The 21,827-nt window shown below is 37.9% G+C and overlaps 3 protein-coding genes across 4 annotated transcripts; 2 read left to right on the forward strand and 1 right to left on the reverse strand.

Moving 5' to 3' along the window:
* Nucleotides 1–1,236: 1,236 nt before the first annotated feature.
* On the forward strand, nucleotides 1,237–10,048 carry ARF1 (auxin response factor 1). 2 transcript variants are annotated; one of them, XM_068456930.2, is made up of 15 exons: nucleotides 1,237–1,479; nucleotides 2,182–2,270; nucleotides 3,205–3,320; nucleotides 4,644–4,739; nucleotides 4,851–4,907; nucleotides 5,074–5,226; nucleotides 5,383–5,467; nucleotides 6,034–6,124; nucleotides 6,229–6,393; nucleotides 7,138–7,257; nucleotides 7,333–7,408; nucleotides 7,675–7,840; nucleotides 7,926–8,428; nucleotides 8,842–9,032; nucleotides 9,439–10,048. In XM_068456930.2, exons 2-15 carry the CDS (start codon nucleotides 2,225–2,227, stop codon nucleotides 9,605–9,607), a joined length of 2,034 nt encoding a protein of 677 aa, XP_068313031.1. In that variant the 5' UTR covers nucleotides 1,237–1,479; nucleotides 2,182–2,224; the 3' UTR covers nucleotides 9,608–10,048. The 2 variants fall into 2 exon arrangements, with proteins under 2 accessions (XP_068313031.1, XP_068313032.1); XM_068456931.2 differs by having other exon boundaries at nucleotides 1,257–1,474.
* Nucleotides 10,049–11,553: 1,505 nt separating this feature from the next.
* On the reverse strand, nucleotides 11,554–18,416 carry MTR4 (RNA helicase, ATP-dependent, SK12/DOB1 protein). The gene is made up of 13 exons (XM_068456786.2): nucleotides 17,977–18,416; nucleotides 17,653–17,853; nucleotides 16,999–17,556; nucleotides 16,477–16,581; nucleotides 15,882–15,992; nucleotides 15,248–15,498; nucleotides 14,999–15,122; nucleotides 14,534–14,816; nucleotides 14,301–14,455; nucleotides 13,885–14,034; nucleotides 13,556–13,788; nucleotides 13,150–13,414; nucleotides 11,554–12,146 (listed from the first exon to the last, which is right to left on the reverse strand). The coding sequence occupies exons 1-13, from the start codon at nucleotides 18,262–18,264 to the stop codon at nucleotides 11,868–11,870; spliced, it is 3,003 nt and encodes a 1,000-aa protein (XP_068312887.1). The 5' UTR covers nucleotides 18,265–18,416; the 3' UTR covers nucleotides 11,554–11,867.
* A 146-nt stretch (nucleotides 18,417–18,562) lies between these two features.
* Nucleotides 18,563–21,276, forward strand: LOC137717421 (NAD(P)-binding Rossmann-fold superfamily protein). Its single transcript, XM_068456787.2, has 2 exons — nucleotides 18,563–18,775; nucleotides 20,433–21,276. Exons 1-2 carry the CDS (start codon nucleotides 18,563–18,565, stop codon nucleotides 20,955–20,957), a joined length of 738 nt encoding a protein of 245 aa, XP_068312888.1. The 3' UTR covers nucleotides 20,958–21,276.
* Nucleotides 21,277–21,827: the final 551 nt, after the last annotated feature.

Below are 21,827 nucleotides of genomic sequence, written 5' to 3' on the forward strand. Positions count from 1 at the left end.
TTTAATACAACTAGAATATTATAAACTTCTTTAAAAAACATTTTTAGACTCTTGAGAATCCCTTAAAACCTAATTAAATACTCCAAAATTTGTAAAAATAATTAAGATCCCTCAAAATCTCAATTAAATGGATCCCAAACTCTGTAAAGGGAATTAATAAATTTAGTATATTCTCAAAAAAAAAAAAAAAAAAAAGAAAGAATAGGGAATTAAGAATAATCAATAATAAGAAAACAAGTTCTTTTAATACTAACCATACTTTATACTAAAATAAATTTGAACAGCTACTTAGGTCTAGTGATATTAATTTTCACTTATAAGGTGAGAAGTCTTAAGTTTGATTATCGCCAACGACGAATTTAAATCATATTATTATTAACCTATTATGGAACTTACTTATTTAAATAATATCGTTTATTTAAAAAAAAAATTTGAAAACAAAACGTAAACCGACGAGTCAACTTCCTTCTTTTTCCCATCAATGTCGGATTAGGACCCATCAAAGAAGATCCTGGTATTCTCTTAGTAAAAAAAGAAAAAGAAAAATCAACCACTCGCTCGGAAAAAGAAGGTTGAATATGAAATGAAAAGTTGAAGGGGATGGGGAAAGAGACGGCAGGGGGTAAAGTTGTACCAACTGTTGTAGGGATTTCAGGGTACCTTGAATTCCTTCATCCATCACCCGTGACTATATATTTTATCTTATTTTTTTATTTTCGTATGAAACAATTTACAAAGAGCGTGCGCATTACGCACCCACCCAACCAACGTCTGTCAGTAAATCCATCGAGTTGTCAACAGCTTCGTCAGTCTCTTTCTCTCTCTTCGTCTGCCGGTAGCCCGTTTCTTTGCCAACCTTGGACAAAACAACTAATTGTAATTAAAACATTAAATTATATAATAATTTATTATTTAAAAGGGATTGCTATTAGCATTTTAAAAGAAAAAAAAGATCATCACCGGATCTTTTTCCTAATGATCATCGCTGGATCATTTTCCTAAGAATATTAGGAATTTCGTGATCATGATCGTTTATTGTACATCATACGGTTAGTTTTTGTTAGGTGTTATTTATGTTTAATTTTAAAATTTAAAATTTAAAATAATTTTTGACTGCACGATGTACAATTAACGGTCACGATTACAAAATTTCTAGGATCCTTAAAAAAAAATGTGACGGAAATAATTGAGATTATTGAAATGCTAATAATAATTATTTATTTAAATAGTAAATGTAAAAGAATAAAATAAAAAAAATAGCCAAGGAGTAAGAGAGAGAAAAGAGGGGCAGCGAAAGGGTGGTGTCGGCTTCGACCAAACACGACCTTAATCTTATCATCCTTCGATCCCAATTCCCAAATCCCAATTCCCAAATTCCCCCACTCCCACTCCCAAATCAAAACCCTAATTTACTTGTTTCAGTTCAGGAGGAGGATTCGTTTCAGCTGATCAGCTCTGCATCTGTTTCTCTGTGGTAAGGTACACTCTTATTACTGCTCGCTAAATCTGTTTCTCTGAATTCTTCAGTTCTTTTTGTACTGGGATTCCAAATCTGTGAGAGATCCAGAGTTTGGGGATCTTAGTTTTGTTTTTGGGAAAATGGTCCAACTCATGATATTAACTGCTTTAATTTTTTTTTTCCTTTTTTTTGTTTTTTTCAAAAGGGAAAAAAATAGTGAAATTTTATTAGAGTTGAAGATGGTACTGAGTTGGGGGTTAAATGAAGTTGCGTTTTTGGATCCGAAAAATTGCGAAATCGATGAAAATGCATTTTCGATATTATACACAATCGAAATCTACAAACATACAAAAGTGCATTTCATGGAATTTGTTCCGTTCTGGCTTTTCTTTCTTCAATTCTGCATTAAAGTGCGTTTCAAATTCTACTTTACTGAAAAAAATTGCCCTTTTTAGGCTAAGAAAGGTTAAGGACCCGAAAAGGTTAGTCATTTAATGCTTTATTGTTCACACAAGGCTAGCTGCTGGCATAGAAAGTGTGTAGATTTTAAGGCTTAATAACTACTAGGCGCTGAAGCTAGTTTTGCATTGATTATGGGTGATCATTAAGGGGATTTACTTATTGGGTTTGTCTTAGTTGGTAGTACTATTAGTTGGACAGCGTTGGGTGGCTTGTTTCTACTTTCTATACAAACAACTTGTTTAACACTTGGGTTTCCGCAGAAAAAAAGCTTCAGGGTTGGGAGAATATTTTCTCAGTTTTGTTATGGCATTCTCAGCTTCCAATCATCCCCAAGGCACTTCCAGGACAGGTTTGATTTTCTCATTTGGTGGAACCTCTTACTAATTTGAAAGTTGTGTTTTGCTTGCTGTTAGTATGCTATACTTAATTCGAAGGTGAATTATTGATGAACCTTATGATCATTAATTTTTACCAAAACATGAAGACATTACTGATTACCATTAAGACCATCTATACAAATCCAACTAAAGGTGCTTATCATATATGTTTTCATATTTTCTAGATCATAGGTGTTTTATAGGATGTCCCAAAGGGACAGATCACAGGTGTTTAATATGCAGAAATTTTGCTTATACCTTGTTACTGATGCATTCGCGTGGAAACAAATCTTATTGAGGCCATGGCTTAGTTAGAATTTAGGGAGTAATCATTTTACAAATGCTTTTACTAAAAATGTTTTCTGAAAATGTTTTACCATAATTGTATTTTACTTTTCTAGAGAAGTTATAAATTCATTGTTGTGCTGGAATGTATTTGAGTTTTTATAGACCTAAGAACTGGCTCACTTTGTAAAAGATCTTTTTAGTTTAAGGATTACCACAGGTCATGACTAACTAAGGGCATTGTTTCTCTTGTAATTTGATAGCCATATCATATGCTACCTAACAGGATACATCCAGGGCATTTCTGTAGTTTAAAGTTAGGATGATAAGCTGACAACAAACCGTTGTATCATCTTATAAGCCAAGGAGAAAAGAATTGAAGGAACAACATTTATAGGATGCCTCTGTTACTGCAAATTTGTTTCCTGTTTTTAATACTTGTCTCTGAATTGTATTTTCTTACATCTTGATAATTAATAGATTTCTAATCGCTACAGTGGTTTCGAAGGGGCTAGAAGTATTTGCCTTTGTTTGAGTGGGTTTATTTGATGTCTTCATTTTGTGTCTATAGTACATCTTCCTTCTCCTCATTCGTGTGGCTAAACTTTGTTGATTTTATAGGGACACCTGGTGATGCTTTGTATAAGGAACTATGGCATGCTTGTGCTGGTCCCCTTGTCACCCTTCCACGTGAAGGGGAGCGAGTTTATTACTTTCCACAGGGTCATATGGAACAGGTATGTCCGAGCTTTAAGTTTATCTACAGGTAGCCAGTGGGTTGAATTGGTAACTGCATCTTTTGGAATGATGTTTTACTTAATAATGTCAGAAACCAATTTTGAATTATATAAGCAATTACCGTTTAATACAAATAGCTGTAGTCAATGGACAACCTGTACAATGAAGAGATATATAGTGAGCTCTAAAGGGAGAGATGATTCTCCTCTACTACAGGTTTAAGGGGTTTTTTTTTTTTTTTTTAATATTTATTTTATTTTATTAAAACGTTAAGAGAATTGAAGAGAGAAGACAGTAGCTTTAATTGTTCATGCCAAGATCATTCTCAATTTTAGTCTGGATTGCACTATAATGAACTTGGGTTTACTGCTCTAATCGAAAGTGAGGGTTCTATGTTCCAGTCAATTTGGGGTGGGGTATATTCTGGTTGTGACGTCAATTAACGGAGAGGGGACATTGGCACATTTTAAAGGTTTAGGGGGGATCCGAACCAAATGGAAAGTTAAGTGGGAAAACTGGAACAAGACGCATGCTTTTTCCCCTTTGAATTAATATTAAAATATTGAATAGCTAGTCGCTAGTACCCCACCTCTCTTTTTTTTTACTTCTCTCTAAATTTGGAGCTGCGGTATAACATATGTTGTGTGGACTCAGTCTGGTGTTGGATGTGCTTTGTGATCCTAGTGATGGTACTTACCGAAGTGTTTCCATGAACTTGGAGTCCCTAATATCCATGTAATGTGCTGTTGGTGTTGTCGATTAGTATGATTGCAAGGTCCAGGTTTTGATTGCCTTTGGTTGGATGCTTTAGATTGTCTTTACATGGGATGTGGGTTGTTATATGGTTTGTAGATATTGTGCGTTTTAGGTAAGGTTTTGATTGGTGGGCCTTGGGTCTTTTAGTTTGTGAACTGTACTCCAGCGCCACCTATGTTATATCAGTACTATGAACTTTAGTCCAAAGTTTTATTTTAAAGCTTGGTTCAACCGTGCAACTCGCTTTAGATTGTGTATTCTGCTTGGCTTTCATATAATATGTTTTAGTGCATAATTTTAGAATTTTATATTACTTTTGTCTTCCATTTTTGTTTTCCTAATTTTTCAGTTTTACAATTTTTTTCTTGCTCTCATAGAAGTCAATTAGTTGATTTTCTTATTCACCTTTTTCTATAAGAATAATACGTTGTTACTTTTGCTGTTTGGGCCGAATATGACAACTGTATATTCATCGTTATAAAATAAACTGATCTAGAATAGTTTAATTTGCTCTATATGATCTTTGTCTATCTTACTGACTTTACATGTATTTTTCTTTATAATAGCTTGAAGCATCAATGCATCAAGGGTCGGAGCAACAAATGCCTTCATTCAATCTTCCATCCAAAATTCTATGTAAAGTTGTTAATGTTCAGCTTCGGGTGGGTGACCATTTTTTAAGTTTGTTATAGTATTTTTTTTCTTTTTCTTCTTATCATGCATCAGTTGGCTCTAGTTTGTAGTTGTGTGATTTTTACTTAACCTGAATGTAGGCTGAACCTGAAACAGATGAGGTTTATGCACAAGTTACCCTCCTACCGGAAGCAGATGTGAGTTGTCTTCCCCTAACCTGTAAAAGATTAATTAACCAATTTTGATGAAGTATTTTTCTTTGTAGTTTCTGTTTGTACCTAGATTTATAATTGATTGCAGCCCTTGGCTTCCCCTTTTGCATTTGTGTTGTTTTCCTTAATTTGATTCTTCTTCATGGATCAGCAAAGTGAGGTAACAAGCCCAGATCCTCCACTCCCAGAAACTCCACGGTGTACAGTACATTCATTCTGCAAGACACTTACTGCTTCTGACACCAGCACACATGGTGGATTCTCCGTCCTTCGTAGGCATGCTGATGATTGTCTGCCACCACTGGTTAGTTTATTTTTTAACAAACTTTTAATATTTTTGAGTTTCTACCTTATTTATACCATATGTTTGCTTGTCTTTTTCTCCTATCCTATGCCTTGGGGTGGCCTGGTAGGGGTTGGCTCGTTTCTCTATGCATTGCCTGAATTTCAAATTTTTCAGGATATGTCCCAGCAACCTCCATGGCAAGAATTGGTTGCAACTGATTTGCATGGAAATGAATGGCATTTTCGGCACATATTTCGAGGTTGGCTATATTTTTTGAATGGTTTACTGGATACTCGTGTTTCTTATTGTAACTGCTTTAGCCAGGAATCTTCCTAAAATTGCATTTTGTCTATGTCACATTCATTATGCATTGAGCCACTTTTATGTTTGTAACTTTGTTTTAGTAATTAGTTAATATTTTTTATTTTGAATGGTGAGTGGGTAGCTTACATGTGCTTGCATAAGTTTTGTTATTTTGGTTGGTCTGGTTGGCAATGCTTTGGACTGGCTTCCCCTTTTTCTTTTGTGGCTCGGCGTTCTTTTATCTATTTGCAGTACTTCAGCATCTTTTTATCTTTTTATTGTACTCATTTCTTCCAAAATAGTGCAATACCATGTAGTTTCTCCTTTTCTTGTCTGTGAAACTCATGACTTCAGATCCAGCATCATGTTGTGGAATATTTGTATCCATATATTAGTCATGTTGGCTGGCATTATATGATGTTGTGTTGTTTTGTTGCCTTAATTTTATGCTGTTATCAGCGTGATAGTGAGACCCTACGCTTTTATATTTTTCTACATTTTTCCTCTTCTAAAACAAACCAGGGCAACCAAGGCGCCACTTGCTCACAACTGGATGGAGTGTTTTTGTGAGTTCTAAGAAATTAGTAGCTGGGGATGCATTTATATTCCTAAGGCAAGTCTGTAGTCAATAAAGAGGACTAATTATCTTTTCTTTGTTACCTTAACATTAAGTTGGTGTATTGTTTGCTTATATGTCGTTTTACATGTATGTTCCAGAGGTGAAAATGGAGAGCTGCGTGTTGGAGTAAGGAGGCTCATGAGACAACCAAGCAATATGCCGTCTTCTGTTATTTCTAGTCACAGCATGCATCTTGGAGTTTTGGCGACTGCATCTCATGCCATTGCAACTGGGACACTATTTTCTGTATTCTACAAGCCAAGGTCTTGTCTCCTTTGCTTTATATGGAGTCGAATGAGTTCTTATCATATCTTATTTGTTACCAATGCCCTTCTAGTCTTATTATGTGTAATTTCTCAGACTATTTCTTATATATTGCACTCTGATTTTGTACGAGTGAATAATGGTGTTTAGACTAAAATCCTATTTGATAACCATTTCATTTTTAGTTTTCACTTTTTGTGCTTGAGATATGGGGAAAGTGTATGGAGAAAGGATGGATAAGGAGGGAGGGAAAGCAAAAAGAAGAATGAATGAAAACAAATTCTTGAAAGTAAAAACATCTTAAATCAGTTTTTGATTTAGTTTTCATTCTGTGTAACCATCCATATACATTTCTTCTGCATATGTCCCTCCTTCCTTTCTTCCTCCATTCTTCTATATCTGTCATTCTCTCTTGTATATGCCCTCTATCTAACACAAAAAATGAAAACTAAAAACTAAAAACTAAAAAATGAAAAAGTTATCAAATTGTCCCTAAATATGTTGAAGAGTTTTGTTATTGGTGCTGGCATAATCATTTATTTTATAGTATATTTAAAAAAGGTTGGCAGCCTATTTGGTTGGGTTATTTCTTCTCTTGATGTTACTCTATTAGAATATACTTGCCTTATTGGAGGAATGAGACATCTCTTGATAAGTTAATGGGTAGCTGGGTCATTTGTTTTATTTCTCAAATTTATCCTGATTCCTGACAAAATATTATTTGCTGGGTCCATTTGTGCCAGAACAAGTCGGTCTGAGTTCCTTGTAAGTGTCAACAAGTACATTGAAGCTCGCAGTCAGAAGCTGTCTGTTGGGATGAGGTTTAAGATGAGATTTGAGGGTGAGGAAGTTCCTGAAAGAAGGTATGTTTTCCCTGCTTGGTTTTTCTGAATGGAGTCATTAACAGTCTGACCTAACCATTTTTTACCACACTACAGGTTCAGTGGTACAATTGTTGGAGTTGGAGATAATACAGCACCTGGATGGGCGAATTCTGAGTGGAGATCACTAAAGGTATTTTTTCCAATTATGTTCCTAAATTGAGTTTTGAGTCAGTCCTACAAGAATCTATTTGACTCTGGCCATAGACATTTGGAGATAAATCACACTATGGTTTTGTGATGGGGAACCACATCTAGAGGCTTTATAATCATTTTTTTTTTTTTTTCAAGACAAATAACTTTTTCTTTAAGGTGTGTCACATGATTTAAGTCTCGTCAGTTGAAGATGAACTATATAGCAAAGATTTATTTATTTGTCGCGGTGTTTTAACTTTTCAGGTCCAATGGGATGAGCCCTCATCAATATTGCGACCAGATCGAGTATCACCATGGGATTTGGAGCCCCTGGTGGCAACTGCTCCCCAAAACTCCCAACCTGCACTGAGGAATAAGCGGGCTCGGCCTCCTGTTTTACCTTCGCCATCCCCAGACCTTACTGCGCTGGGTATGTTTGTTTACATAGTGACGTGTGATTCCTAATCTGTTTTGACTTTTTTATCCTTAAATCTTGTATGTTCTTTGTTTACTAGGTGAATGGAAATCCAAAGCTGAGTCTCCTTCGGCTTTCTCCTATAGCGACTCACAGCGTGGGCGAGACATTTATCCATCTCCGAAGTATAATTCTGCTTCAAAACCCAATTCTCTGTGCTTTACTGGGAATAATTCTCTTGCTGCTGTTTCTGGGAACTCGATGTTTTGGCCTAATCGAGTTGATGGTGTAACCGAGCCTTTTTCACCTGTTATGAACAAAGATTGTGGGGAAAGGAGACAAAGCACTGGGAATGGCTGTAGGCTGTTCGGAATTCAGCTACTTGAAAATTCTAATTTAGAAGAGACTTCTCCTGTGGTTACGGTGTCTGGAAAGTTGGGGGATACTCTACCAGTTTCATCATTTGATGCAGAATCTGATCAACATTCGGAACCATCAAATCTCAATCGATCTGATCTTCCTTCAGGAAGTTGTGATGCTGAGAAGTCATGTCTGAGATCACCACAGGAATCTCAAAGCAGGCAAATCCGGAGCTGCACAAAGGTAGTTCACGTCGTTTTTATCCCTCAAGCTAATAATATTTTGGGGTGTGATATCCACACACCCCTTTTTACTTTTCACACACCCTTTTAATTTTCAGCCGTCAGATCGGATGAAATGAAGATCAACGGACAGAAATTGACAAGGGGTGTGTGGATAGCACCCCCCTATATTTTCCACCCTTTTACTGCTTTTGTTGCAGTTTCTGGCTCTGTATGGTCTGAACTTGTAAATATCAATGTCTAAATATGACCATGTATTTCTTTTCTGTAGTGCGTTTATTATTACATTACTTTTTGAATTGGACATTGCACTGGTTCATGCCACTTTATTCCTTCTTTTTAAGTAGTCATTGGGCCTTAGGTGTTGGTGGTGACTATCTGACTGAGCTTTTCTTTCTTTTTTAAATGTCACAGGTTCACATGCAAGGGATTGCTGTTGGAAGGGCTGTAGATTTGACACGGTTTGAGCGGTACGAGGATCTGCTTAAGAAACTAGAAGAGATGTTCGATATTGAAGGTGAACTCTGTGGATCTACAAAGAAATGGCAGGTTGTCTACACCGATGATGAAGATGACATGATGATGGTTGGGGATGATCCATGGCAGTAAGTTCATTTGACCAATTCTTTAATTCCTGATTTGAGTCTCAAACTTGAAAATTAACTGTTTTAAAGTGCTTCAATTGTATCTTATAGTGAATCTAAGAACTAGTAGCAGTCGGCATTAGGAGACCACTGTTCTTAAAAGAAACTTAATGATTAGATGGTGTCGGGACAATATAACTGAGGATTCCTTTTTATTTACATAATTTTTGGGTATCCTTCCCCTTTATGATATTGACCAGAAATAATTAGGATAATGAATCTAAACTTTGTTTGCTCCACGGTTCTTTGTTTGCTCTTGAAAATGAATTTAATTGCTGCAATCTGGTCTATGGATTACAATTTCTTTATCATTTATGTTTTGCCCCTGCGGATTTTCGTCCTGTAAATTCTATGCATCATATTGCAGTGAGTTCTGCAGCATGGTAAGGAAGATTTTTATCTACACATTAGAGGAAGTAAAGAGGTTGTCGCCCAAGATAAAACTTCCGCTGAATGAGGTCAAAGCTGGCCAGCCGGATTCTGAAGCAGCAGTCAACACTGAAGACCGATCATCTATAGTTGGACCTGCATACTGATCTCCCCCCTGCATAAAGAAAAATTGGAAGAAAAAGAAGATGAAATTGGAAGATGGAACTCGACCGTCGCAAGAGACTGAAAAATTGATGCTGTGCCGGCTATGACAAACTAGTCATGCTGGAACACATTGTGTAGTTTCCCTGCATGCTGAAATGGAGCGGGGCTGTAGTCTCTAATGCACATGCAATCCGAAGAATCATTGCTTGCGGCAGAGTTTGGGTGTTGTGGTTATTGTTTGTTCTTTTGTCGAGAGCTCATAGTGCTTGCTTGTTTGGGACCCAACTGGGCTACCAAAGTTTTCTACTGTGTACGGCAGGGTACGTGCTGTTCATCTTCTTTTTTTTCTTTTTTTAAATTTATTATCTACTTTTTGAACCTGTTGAGACATGTTGGATTGAGTTTTTGTACATAAATATATAGCCTTTATCTCTTGCTTGCAAGTGAATTGCGCCGAGTTTTTCGTACAGAAGAAGCTTTGCGTTTTCGGTGTTTACAGCCTTCTCTGTCTCTCATCAAAAGATGTGGCAAATGGCAATAGAAGGTTTTTATACTAGTTGCAATTTTTTTTTTTTTGTGAACAAACGATATTATCTATCGTAAGTGAGTGAGACAGTGAGTTAAGCCTCACAATGAGCTAGCAATTATGTGGCTCAAATTTACCTTGGACGAGAACCGAACTTAAGACCTTTTATTTACATGTGAAGGAGAATGCTATTAAACCGTCCGTAGTAATAGTTGCTGTACCAATTGCATTTGCCCACAAAAAATGTGCTATACCAATTGCATTTGAACCAAAATAACATTTTGGTTTATCCAAACCCATCCACAAAAAACGATTGGATTAAGGTTGGGTTAGTTTGGACTAATTTCAGCTAGTCCAATTAGGTTAAAAATTGGGTCGAATTTAGGGAGGTTCAGGTTAACCCAACCTAAGTTGCACCCCTTACGCTCTCATCAAGGAAGTTGTATTTCCGTGTGACGTCTAAGATGCATCCATCAACCGGGTTGATGATGTAATGTTGGGTTTTTAAGTTGGAGATCTGATGCTGACTAGCTACAAGACGACAAAATCAGAGCGCCATGAATGAATGGTGAGTTTGGTTTGAGTGGAAGGACAACGGTAACAAGGTTAGAAAATTAAAAAGCAAACCGAAAGCGAATCCAATGCAATGCAATTCAAAAGCAAATATCTTATAAACTTATCAACTCCTCCGGCTCAAGCTGCTGCTCTCACATCACATCTCTCACCCGTTTCTCCGGAATCCTACCAGCCTTCAACTGCTTCCAGTCCAAAGAGAACATGATCAAAGCTGTTAAGAAGCTCAAGTTTTGGCCAAGAAAGAAGAAGAAAAGGAAGACTCACCACCAACCCTATTGTCCTCATCCGCCACCTCAACGACCGCCGCCACCACCACCCCGCCACTATTACTGCTCATTTTCCTCGTCCTCCTCCTCAACTCAGCCCTCGGCTCCACCTTTACCACCATGGCTGGATGCCGAGTACACCTACGAGACTCCCTTGGCACCTCCACTCCAGCCTGCTCCAGAATTTTCCTATCATCATCATCATGATCCGGTTCCAAGCCAACAGGAAACTGCTTTCAACGACGGCAGCAGCAGCGGCACACAGTATCCCTATCCAATTCCGACCGCATCTTATCAGCAATATACAGATCCAAATCCTGTGTATGGAGTACCAGTTATACATACACAAACGCCCAGAGCAACAACGAAGGAGAGATGTTATGCTGCCGCCTCCGCCACTCGTGTCTTGAATTGCGTTGTTGACTGGGGCATCCGTTTGTTTCACTGCATCTGTCCCTGTCTTCGCATTCGTGAAGTGAACATCCAGTAGTGTAATATCTTACTTAAAGGCAGTGTATGTCAATTTCTGGTACACAATAATGATTCTGCTCATACATTTATGTGAACTTAGAATTATACATGTCACAGAAAGCTCCTGCATAAATTTATATCAGATAATGTTTCGGTCTTGGCAACAATTCTGTGAGTTTTTCCTACTACCGTTACACATCCTCGTACAATAACATAAACAAAATGACGATCAACCCAAAAATAAAAACTAAAAAAATGAGAGACTACGCTATGTTGGAAATAATACGTACATCTTCAGGCCAAAATTTTGTATATGCTCGTTCCAGGACTTAATCGCCAATTGCCATCTCATCTCTCGATTGAAAAATGAAATGCATCCACTTGCAGATCAACTGACAGTACTCTGTATGAACCCATAAAAAATTACAAGTATAGGGAAGCCGCAAAGACAATGTCCCTTTTGATCTTCAAAACGGCCTCCTCAAATTTTGACTCAAGCTCGGTTTCTCCAATAGACTTGGCTGCTTGAATAAGTTGCTGAAGGACTTCCTCTAATCTCCTAATTGCCCTGATCAAGCTGCCCTCAAAAACAGGTGTAGCTGACATGATCTCGTAGAATTTGGACCCTTTTGCCCAAGCATACACAGCCTCCATAATATCAGGCCGAAAAGAACTCACAAAGCTGTCAACATCAATTTCGACCTGCAGTGTATACAATGCAAAAGCATTTCAACGGAAGGTAAAAATCATCTATATAAGAATAGTGTAAACAAATCCGAGCACACAGATGTTCGACAAACAGTTTGGCCAATTTAGACCAATATACCCAGTGGACCAATCAATATATGGACACTGAGCAATGACCATGGATATTTGTATTATTCTTGTCCATAGGCAATAACAAATTCACTTAGTCAATGAATCGTAATCGCTTGGTAGGTTAAATGATACTTTACAAAGAAACGAATCTCAGCGTCTCACACAATTTTACTGCAGAATACGCATGCATATAATATAATGTCTTCGGAAATTTTGCACTCATTCTACTTTATGGAGAAGACGAATCTCTGGTAGACTGATGATATACAAGCTTTATCTGATATTCTGATCAAGTTGATCATAGAAAGACGACTGAATATTCTCACAGAGGCTATCAAATCATAATCAAACTTTCATTAAACTCCTATCCGTATGATACTATGATAGGATATTCCAGTTCCCATAGTAGGTACTTATGCTGCAAAATAGCAATTTGGTCAGGGTTCACAGTTCAGGATAACAAAATGGTAGAATGGGACTATGGATATGAACCTTAAGCTTTGGACAAGGTATAAGATGTCACTTTTCTACATGAACATTATTCAAATGCTTCGCAAAAATACTTTAGGGGCTTCTTGTGTCACATATTCTTCAAAAAAATATTGTTCAATCATTATGGGTCCTGCATGACTGCGTCACCAGACTAGTTTGGTAAAGTAGTTAGCATTAACTTATGACTGCAATCAGGAAAGGCCAACATAAAATGGGTTTGCCACTTTTTTCGGGCTGTTCTTTATGTTCAAGTGGACATGCACTCAACTTTTCTTTGACTGTGACTTCCAAGTTCCAAGTAAGAAACATTTACGTACGAAATAATGTTCTGTTGTCCATAGTTGATGGAAGTTTCAAATAAATATTCAACTGTACCAGAAAGGAAGTTTTTTACCTTGCACTCGAGCTGAACCTCAGCAACCCTCCGAGCTGTATCTTGTAATTGTGAAAATAGCAGGTCAAGCTCTTCCCTTGGTTTTGTAGCTTCCTTAAGCTTCTCCTGCCACACAAAACATGAGAGAAGAGAAACCATCTCTTCCACGTTTATGTCCTTGAAAGCCCCATTGAACATGAGCTCAGTCAGGGTCAACTCTTCTGCACTACTGATTTCACAAGCAACTTTACCCTTCAACTCCACAACACCATCATTTGTAACATATCTGCATTCCAATCATTTCTAAGGCATCAAAGTGATGGAATTCCCAGTTTAAAACTAAAAGATAGAAAAGAATTTTATGGTTGAAATAGAAAATGACGGAAGGCCAGAAACAGTGAGATGAAAAATAACGAGAATTCATTACCCTAGCCTCCGAAGGACCCGTTTTCTTGCCTTCAGTTCATCTTTAAAAGCTAATGCAGTGGACGAGCGCATTGTTTTCTTGATTGACTTGATCTTGGCAGCCAAATCCTGCTTCATATGAAAAACCTTAAGCTTTTGCTCAATAAGTGGAGTTCTAGCAACTTCATGCCTGTCAAACAGGTTCTCTAACGCCTCGATCCTACGAGACACCTTTTTGTATGAACTACTTTCAATCTGAAGAACAGTAAAGTGCACTTGAAATTAGTGACACAGAATTTTAAAAAGAAAGTAATAAAATAAAAACTAAAAGTTCAAATTGCAGTAGCATACCTTCATATCTTCTTCTGGATCGAGAAGAGGAATCTTTCCTTTATCAAATCTTGACATAGTTTCAAGAACTCTCTTCAGTGTGTTTTCTCGAGCTGGTAGTGGCAAAAGATCCTTAGGAATGACCATACAAAGTCCACTCATACTATTTATCTGTTCAGAAAACATAAGTTAGCAAAATAAGAAGCTTTTGGGTAAGTGATAAACAATTAATACTTTACATAGCACAGAATGGAAAATGATCCCTAAAAGAATTGCCAAAATGACTTGTACACAAACTTAAACCCTATCAAAATAGAAGCGGAAATTTGCAAAAAATATTAATAAGGTCACTTAGATCAGTGAATCACTGCATCAGCAACCTAAGGAACATTGGTTACAGTTCATAATTTTGATGGTTCTCCTGGTAGGGCATTTACCTGAGATATGGAAATGGAGACAACAGCAGGTTCTCCTGCCTCTTTGAGAGGGATAATTTTGATGGTTTTCTTAGCAACTTCATCTGTACTTACCCTGCACCTTGTCAGAACATCCACTGTGTAGTTTGAATCTTCAGGTTTTCTACTTGCATCATCTGGACAACAGAATGGATTGTTTAGAAATTCGAAAACTCAAATCAGAATAAAGACTCTAAGCAATTCAGCATCCTCACCTTCTGAAGCAGTTTTCACCCGTTGAAAATTTAGTATCACTCCCCATGTGACCAGGTCCTCAATGGAAAAAGAAGGGGAACTTTCATCACTTTTAGCACATTGGATTGAGACAAGCCTACCAGGTTTCAGAAATGGTAAGCAGTACTTTGGAGAAAGCACAATATCATGAAGTTCCTGTTTCAAACTCTTGTATTGCTGTAACAGATTGTAATAATTCTTTACACTATCTTCTTCTTCAATTATAATTGAATCCCTCTCTTTCTCAAGATCCTTTGCTTGCTTCTGCAACAATAACATAATTCACAAATCAGAAACACAACAGAAGTGATCGTATACGTAATGTCTTAATAGATTTCTTTAGACTGTGAAGACACTTTCTGAAACACAAATCCCAACCAAGATACGAATAAAAGGCAGTCCAACTGCAATTACAAAATCACTATCCTCTATGGTAGCCAACTAACCTCAAGACTGGGGATGGCACGATCAGCTTGAAATTGATAGAACGAGTTACGAAGCAAATTTTCTGGATTACCATCTTCGCTGCGTAATTGATTCAGAAGCATGTTGTAGCTCAAATGAAAAGCACTGCAAAGCAAGAGAACAAAGGTCAATAGGAGAAAAACCTAACAAAACTAAAAGAGGAAATCTTCTCATTGTTCAAAATATATATTTTTTAATAGAAGTTCAGAGTAAAAGCATAGGGGATACACCTGTTCAAACAATCAGCACTTCCTTTAAGCATCATTTTAGCAGTAGATGGTTCCAGCTTCTCATCTACCATAAGTATACATATTCCACGCTTATCAATACCACGGCGACCAGCACGGCCACTCATTTGTATATACTCTCCACTGGATAGCCATCTGAACTTATCACCATCAAATTTCCGGACATTGGTAAACACAACAGTTTTTGCAGGCATGTTCAATCCTATGCTGAAGGTCTCTGTGGCAAACAAACACTAAAGAAATACAGTTCAATTTTTATACCACTTTGTTAAAAGAAAATATAAGCATAGATATACATAAAAATGTATGTAATTCGGCTGGAAGTGCGAGAAAATGAATGAAAATACAACTTATTGAAAAGCCTTTCTAGGCCAATATGTCTGCAACAGTTTGTCACCAGAAGAAATAGACCAATCTGGAGGTCGCTAAAAGTGGTCATAGTAGTCTAGCCAGAACAAAATCAAGATTTTTGTATGAAAAAAAGGGCCAACTGGCCGGTCAAGATTTGAACACACTGATTGGGATCACATATAAGTCCCAACCAAAGCAATAGTAGCCAATCAAATTTAAAGATTAAGCATACAACAAAATAGATGAAATAGAATTTAGACCCAACCTTGATTAGGCCTTCCTGAAATAATATCTCAATCACTTCCTTTAGAATTGGAAGCAAGCCAGAATGATGCACACCAATTCCACGCTTCAAAAGGGGTAGCATATGTGAAACCTGTTTAAGCAGTATACTAAGGAATGAACATCACTACGAAATAAAGCAAAATTCTGAGCAGCAGTGGGCACATATATAAAAAAAAATAGAAACATTATTTCAGATAAAATTAAACATCAAGTTATTTGAATATCTACTGAGCAAGTAATATTAAGTAACTTCATTGCAACTTCTTTGTTATCCTATTTGACGTTAACCGGAAGAACCCAACCATTAAATGTGTATTAGTTCCACTATGCTTTAACTAAACTGTCAAACCTCCACCTTGCTTACTCAACTTCAAAGTAGTCACGAGATAACACAAATACATGGAGGAAAAGAAAGACATACACACACACATACAAAGTCTAACTCGTGAATGCTTAAACATAGAAAAAAGTTACATCTGGCGTAATACTTGAAAGAGTATAACACTACTTCATGCAAACCAAACACAATGCTTAAACAGACATGCCAGCTTAGAAAGGAAGAAACAAAAGCTTGCCTGAGGTAACTTTTTATCATCATCAGAAAGCATATCCATAGCACTCCAGAAGATGGTTTCTACATTTTCTTTCTCATTGTCCCCATTTAGATCCATTTTTGCCATCTGTGACACCAAAAAGAAAAAAAAAAATTGGAACCAAAAAACTGGTGCTGACAAAAAGATAAAGGAACTAAAAAATTACAACAAAAATATTTCTATCAAAACATTCAAATCAACAGTCAGACACAGCCACATTTAATTGGAACATAGTCCACAAGGATTCCCAACCAAGTAGTATCGTTTCGGAATGAATAACTAATACATGTATATTATACTTAATCTTTCATCCAAAAGGTTGACAAGGGTATTGAACAGATACTCAAAACATAGCTCATAATGTCTGAACCACATAGGCAACAGGGTGCAAAAGGTTCACTCTACATTAGACTAACCAATAGTAGTAAGGAAATACATTGGGCGGGAGCTTGGTAGCAGCTAACCTCATTTAAGAAGTATATTTTAAAATAGATAGGTACGTACCTGCATTGCAAGAGATTCACACTCCCTTTTGCTAAAGCTAAAAAGTATTACAGGATCATACTGACGCTGAATTATCATTTTGACCATCTTGAAGATATCACTTTCCTCAGCAGCCTTGCCCATGATCAAACCCTTTTGCCACTTGCCATTTTCCTTCTTCTTAGCACTATCGGCAGTGGGAGCAAGAGCATTAAGAGCTTTCTGAAAGCTGTCTTCGCGAAATTTCCCTTTTTCATCTACTACCAAGTACAATCCATTCCCTCCAGAAGGAAAAATATAATGCTGCAGAGGAGTTGGCCTATAATCAGTATAGACAATGTGACAAGGCTGACGGTGAATCTTTGCAAGCCAATCAGCAAATTCCTTAGCATTTGGCACAGTTGCTGAGAGGAACACAAACCGAGCATTCTTTGGAGCCATAACAATGCTCTCTTCCCACACCACACCTCTCTCCCTATCACGCATATAGTGCACCTCATCGAAGATAATCCACGCCACCTCACGTGTTATCTCTGACCCTTTGTACTGCATGCTACGCCAGATTTCTGTTGTCATAACCTGAGTGAAATTCAAAAGTATCATCACCAAAAACCCAAAAGGATAAACACCCGAAAATCAAACACAAAAGAAAAGGCGTGCATTGCACTTGCATACCAAGCAGGAAGCATTGGGGTCGATAGTTACATCGCCCGTCATCAAGCCAACGTCGGAAAACTCCTCTTTGAACTCTCTATACTTTTGGTTGCTCAGTGCTTTGATTGGTGAAGTGTATATCACTCTCTGCTTGTTTCTTAGAGACATTGCAATCGCATACGATGCCACCACAGTTTTCCCAGCCGACGTATGAGCAGACACCTATCATAGCATACATTGAATTAAAAAAATGCACCAATTCACAAGTCAAAAACTTTCAATTAAAATAAACTCAATGCTAAAAGTTTCAATTGAAAAAAAAAAACCAGTAACAAATTTACATACCATGACGGACTCGGCTTTTTCGAGGCAGTTTATGGCCTCAGACTGAAAAGGGTCCAGAGGGAAGGGGAATTTCTTGGCAGGTTCAGAAGCTTCTGCTGCAGCTGAAGAAGAAGAAGAAGGGGGAGGAACGACATAGCCCTCAGGATACGACACGTCGTGCAAGCAGGCCACCGCTTCGTCGTCGACGCTTGCCCAACCGTTGTCCCTCTTTTGTTGTTTCTGTGGAGCTTCTTCCAACTCGGCCTCTCCCTCCGACTTCCTCTTCAGGGATGCCGCTTCCGTTTCCATGTTGGGAACCAAAACGCTGCGTTCAGAGGCGTCCTGCTGCTAATTCCTGAAGAATCGCTAGGGTTTGCAGCGTTCTGCTTCGTCTCCGGCGGCGGCTGTGAGCTTGGGGTCCCTAATAGCCAATGTAATGTGCGTTTTAGGCGAGGTTTTGGTTGGTGGGCCCACACATCCAACGTGACTTGCTCACGTGACTTTCTAATATTCACATGTACAAGTCCCGTCCACTTCACATTTTACAGAGAAGAAAGAGGCCACTCGCGGCCGAAACCGAGAGACAGAGAAGAAAGAGCAGAGAGGGATGAACGTGGCGAGCAAGGGAGGCGGAGGAGGCATGGCGGCGTCGCGGATCGTAGTCATAACGGGAGTGAGCAAAGGGCTGGGGCGAGCGCTGGCGGTGGAGATGGCGAAGAGGGGCCACACAGTAATCGGCTGCTCCCGTTCCCAAGATAAGCTCAACGCCCTCCAATCCGAGCTCTCCTCCGACAAACACCTCTTCCTCAACGCCGACGTCGTGAGTTTTCATTTTATTCGTTTAATTCTTTTACTTTAAATAATTACGGTTTCAGTATTATTTATCAGTAATTTGCATTGATTTGTTTGGTTCTTCTGGTGTGCAAATTGTGAATTGGTTTGCTCCGTCTTTCTGCAAAATTATTTCATTTGATATTTAATTTAGAGAAATTTCCATTTGATATTTAAATTAGATTGTTTCATGGTAACAATTATTATCTAAATACTAGACAAGTATCTGGAAAATCACGAAATCAATCACGATTATACTAAGGCATCGTTTAATCTCCATGATTGGATTAGAATGGATAACCAACTATGCTGAAGGTATATTTAAGAAGAGGCGACTCAAGCCAACAAGCTCCCGCTTTGCGAGGGTGAGGAGGTGGTCTGGGGGACGTCTATTTTACGCAGCCTTACCCTTGGTTTGCAAAAATGTCGTCTCTAGGACTATAACCGTGACCTTTCAGTCACAAAGGAGCAACCTTTCTGTTGCGCCAAGGCTCTTTAAGAAGAAATGAAAAGTTGTGTCAAACTTGAAGGTAGAAGATGGATTATTTATTAAGGAATCCCAATCCCCCTCAAAATGGAGGATTGAAAGGGACAAATTTCCTTCATGTCTAATCCCCTTCTTATTCCCTCAAATTGAAAATTCATTCTCCTGCACCTTTAATATACCTTGAATTGGACAAGTTATCCATTCCAATCCAATCCTAGAGAGCCAACAAGGCCTAAAACCATCCATGACAAGACCACTGCTCAAAGTTCTGAAGCTACAAGCACCTGACAAATAACAGAAAGTATGCCCTCAACAAGAATAAATAAATGAATTAAGAGTAAACGAGTGAAAGAATTGATGAAACCTTACTCAACACATGGGAGCAAGACTAGAAATTGGGGTTGCGAAAAATTCACTATGAGCAGCTTATTCCTCAATGCTATTGCTCCGTTTTTAAAGTCTGAGTATTCTGTTTCTTGATTATTATAATCTATGCATTAGTTGATACTCTAGATCCTTTGACGAAAATACATGTCCAACACATGTTATCTCTCTATTTGATTGACGAGTACTTCTTTATTTTCCTTTTGCTTCTTTTGTGATTGCTTTATTCTGACGGACTTTCTTTAAGTTCCATCGCATGTTAGTGATTTTGTAGTCTATGCATTGATTCATTGATATATGCAAATTTGAGAGTAATGTTGTTCCTTATTAGCAGACTAAATTTGTGTTAGTGGATATTAGACACTATCCTGTAAAGTATTAAGCTGAACGTCCATGGTATCTGTGGAGGTTTCTCTAAGTGCTAAAAAAGTTTTACTTTATTTTATTTGTATGCTTATAGGATTGCGTTGTGGTTGAACTTTGAGGACGTGTAAAGGCATTTAGATATGATTGTGCTTTGGGAGAATTCAAGGCATAATAAATAAAATGACTAGGTGGTTTGGAAGTTTATTTCTTTTCGTAGGCCTCTTGCAAGCAAGGCTTTCATCTTGTGATATTAAAAATTTGTGTCAAGTGAGATTATTGGTTGGATTTTAATCTATCATTTGAAGGTTTCACAGTAATTTTTACATGGAAGATTATTTCAATTCCTTCGCGTTTTCTTTTAATCCGGGGAATTTGGTTCTGATTTTTTTTTCAATGATATTATTGGCAGAGGTCTAATAACAGCATTGCTGATCTGGCGCGAGTTGTTATGGAAAAGAGGGGAATCCCAGATATTGTAGTGAACAATGCAGGCATGATCAACGACAACAAGAAGCTTTGGGAGGTTCCGGTGGAAGAATTCGACAGCGTGATAGATACCAACGTTAAAGGAGTCGCTAACGTGTTGCGCCACTTCATTCCACTGATGCTGTCGCGGAATGAGGGGAAGAACCCATCCGGAATCATAGTAAACATCTCCTCCGGATGGGGTCGATCGGGTGCAGCACACGTGGCACCATACTGTGCGTCAAAATGGGCGGTGGAGGGGTTGACCCGATCAGTGGCGAGGGAGGTACCGAGTGAGATGGCGGTTCTTGCGCTCAGCCCGGGTGTGATACACACGGACATGCTTGAGTCGTGTTTTGGGGAGTCTAGTATGAAGAATTATCCGAAACCTGATGCATGGGCAGTCAGGGCTGCTACCATGATTTTGAATCTTACGGCGGCTGACAACGGCGCTTCTCTTAACGTATGACATGACAACTCCGTTACATAGATGAATCTAGACATTCCTGTAGGATGGAATGGAGGAGTAGTTTTAGTATTAGTGCATGAATGAACAAAACTGAGTCTATTTGACTGTTGTTTAAATGATGCAGTATTATTTCAGTTTCGCTCAAATCTCTCTGCTTATGGATTCAATCCACATTTGCTATGATCGATTTGAATCCGAAATCCAAAAAATCTGAAGAGTAAAAAAATGGGATAGGAATTATGCTATTTTGAGTCTCTGTTCTATTTGATGTATTTTGAATGATGTATGAATCTATAAAAATTCGTTCATTTGAGTTAAATGTAGGGTAGTGTTATCCACACACTCGTTTTTATCTCTCACACACTTCTTGTTAATTTATGTTTTTTATATCTTCTTCAATTCATTTGATCTGACGGTCAGAAATTCAGAGAGGTGTGGGAGGTAAAAAAAAAAAAGGTAGATAACATCAAATGTATTGTGTACCAAAAACTTCAAAAGTAATCTGATTTCAAAAAATTTCAAAATTTTTGAATTGGTCCGAGTTTTAAAGCTCCGAACTTAGCATTTTTATTCAATTTCAAAACCTTTTGAATTACAAATGGTAGCATGTGTTTTCGATTGGATCGAATCCAATCGAAAATCAAGCCTAACCATTACTCATACTATGCCATGTGTTACGTGGATTCACGTCGATCCAATCGAAAATCAAGCCTAACCATTACTCATACTATGCCGTGTGTTACGTGGATTCACGTATGCACATATGCGGTAGTAGGGACTTATGACGGCAGCAATACCGATATGGGCTTTGTTACGCAGGAAACTTGAAGTTGAAACTAGTTCAAGTTTTGCAGAATGCTCCCATCGAAT

Source organism: Pyrus communis, chromosome 8 (genome assembly GCF_041283825.1).
Source record: "Pyrus communis isolate YQ-2024b chromosome 8, ASM4128382v1, whole genome shotgun sequence".
NCBI classification, from domain to species: Eukaryota; Viridiplantae; Streptophyta; class Magnoliopsida; order Rosales; family Rosaceae; genus Pyrus; species Pyrus communis.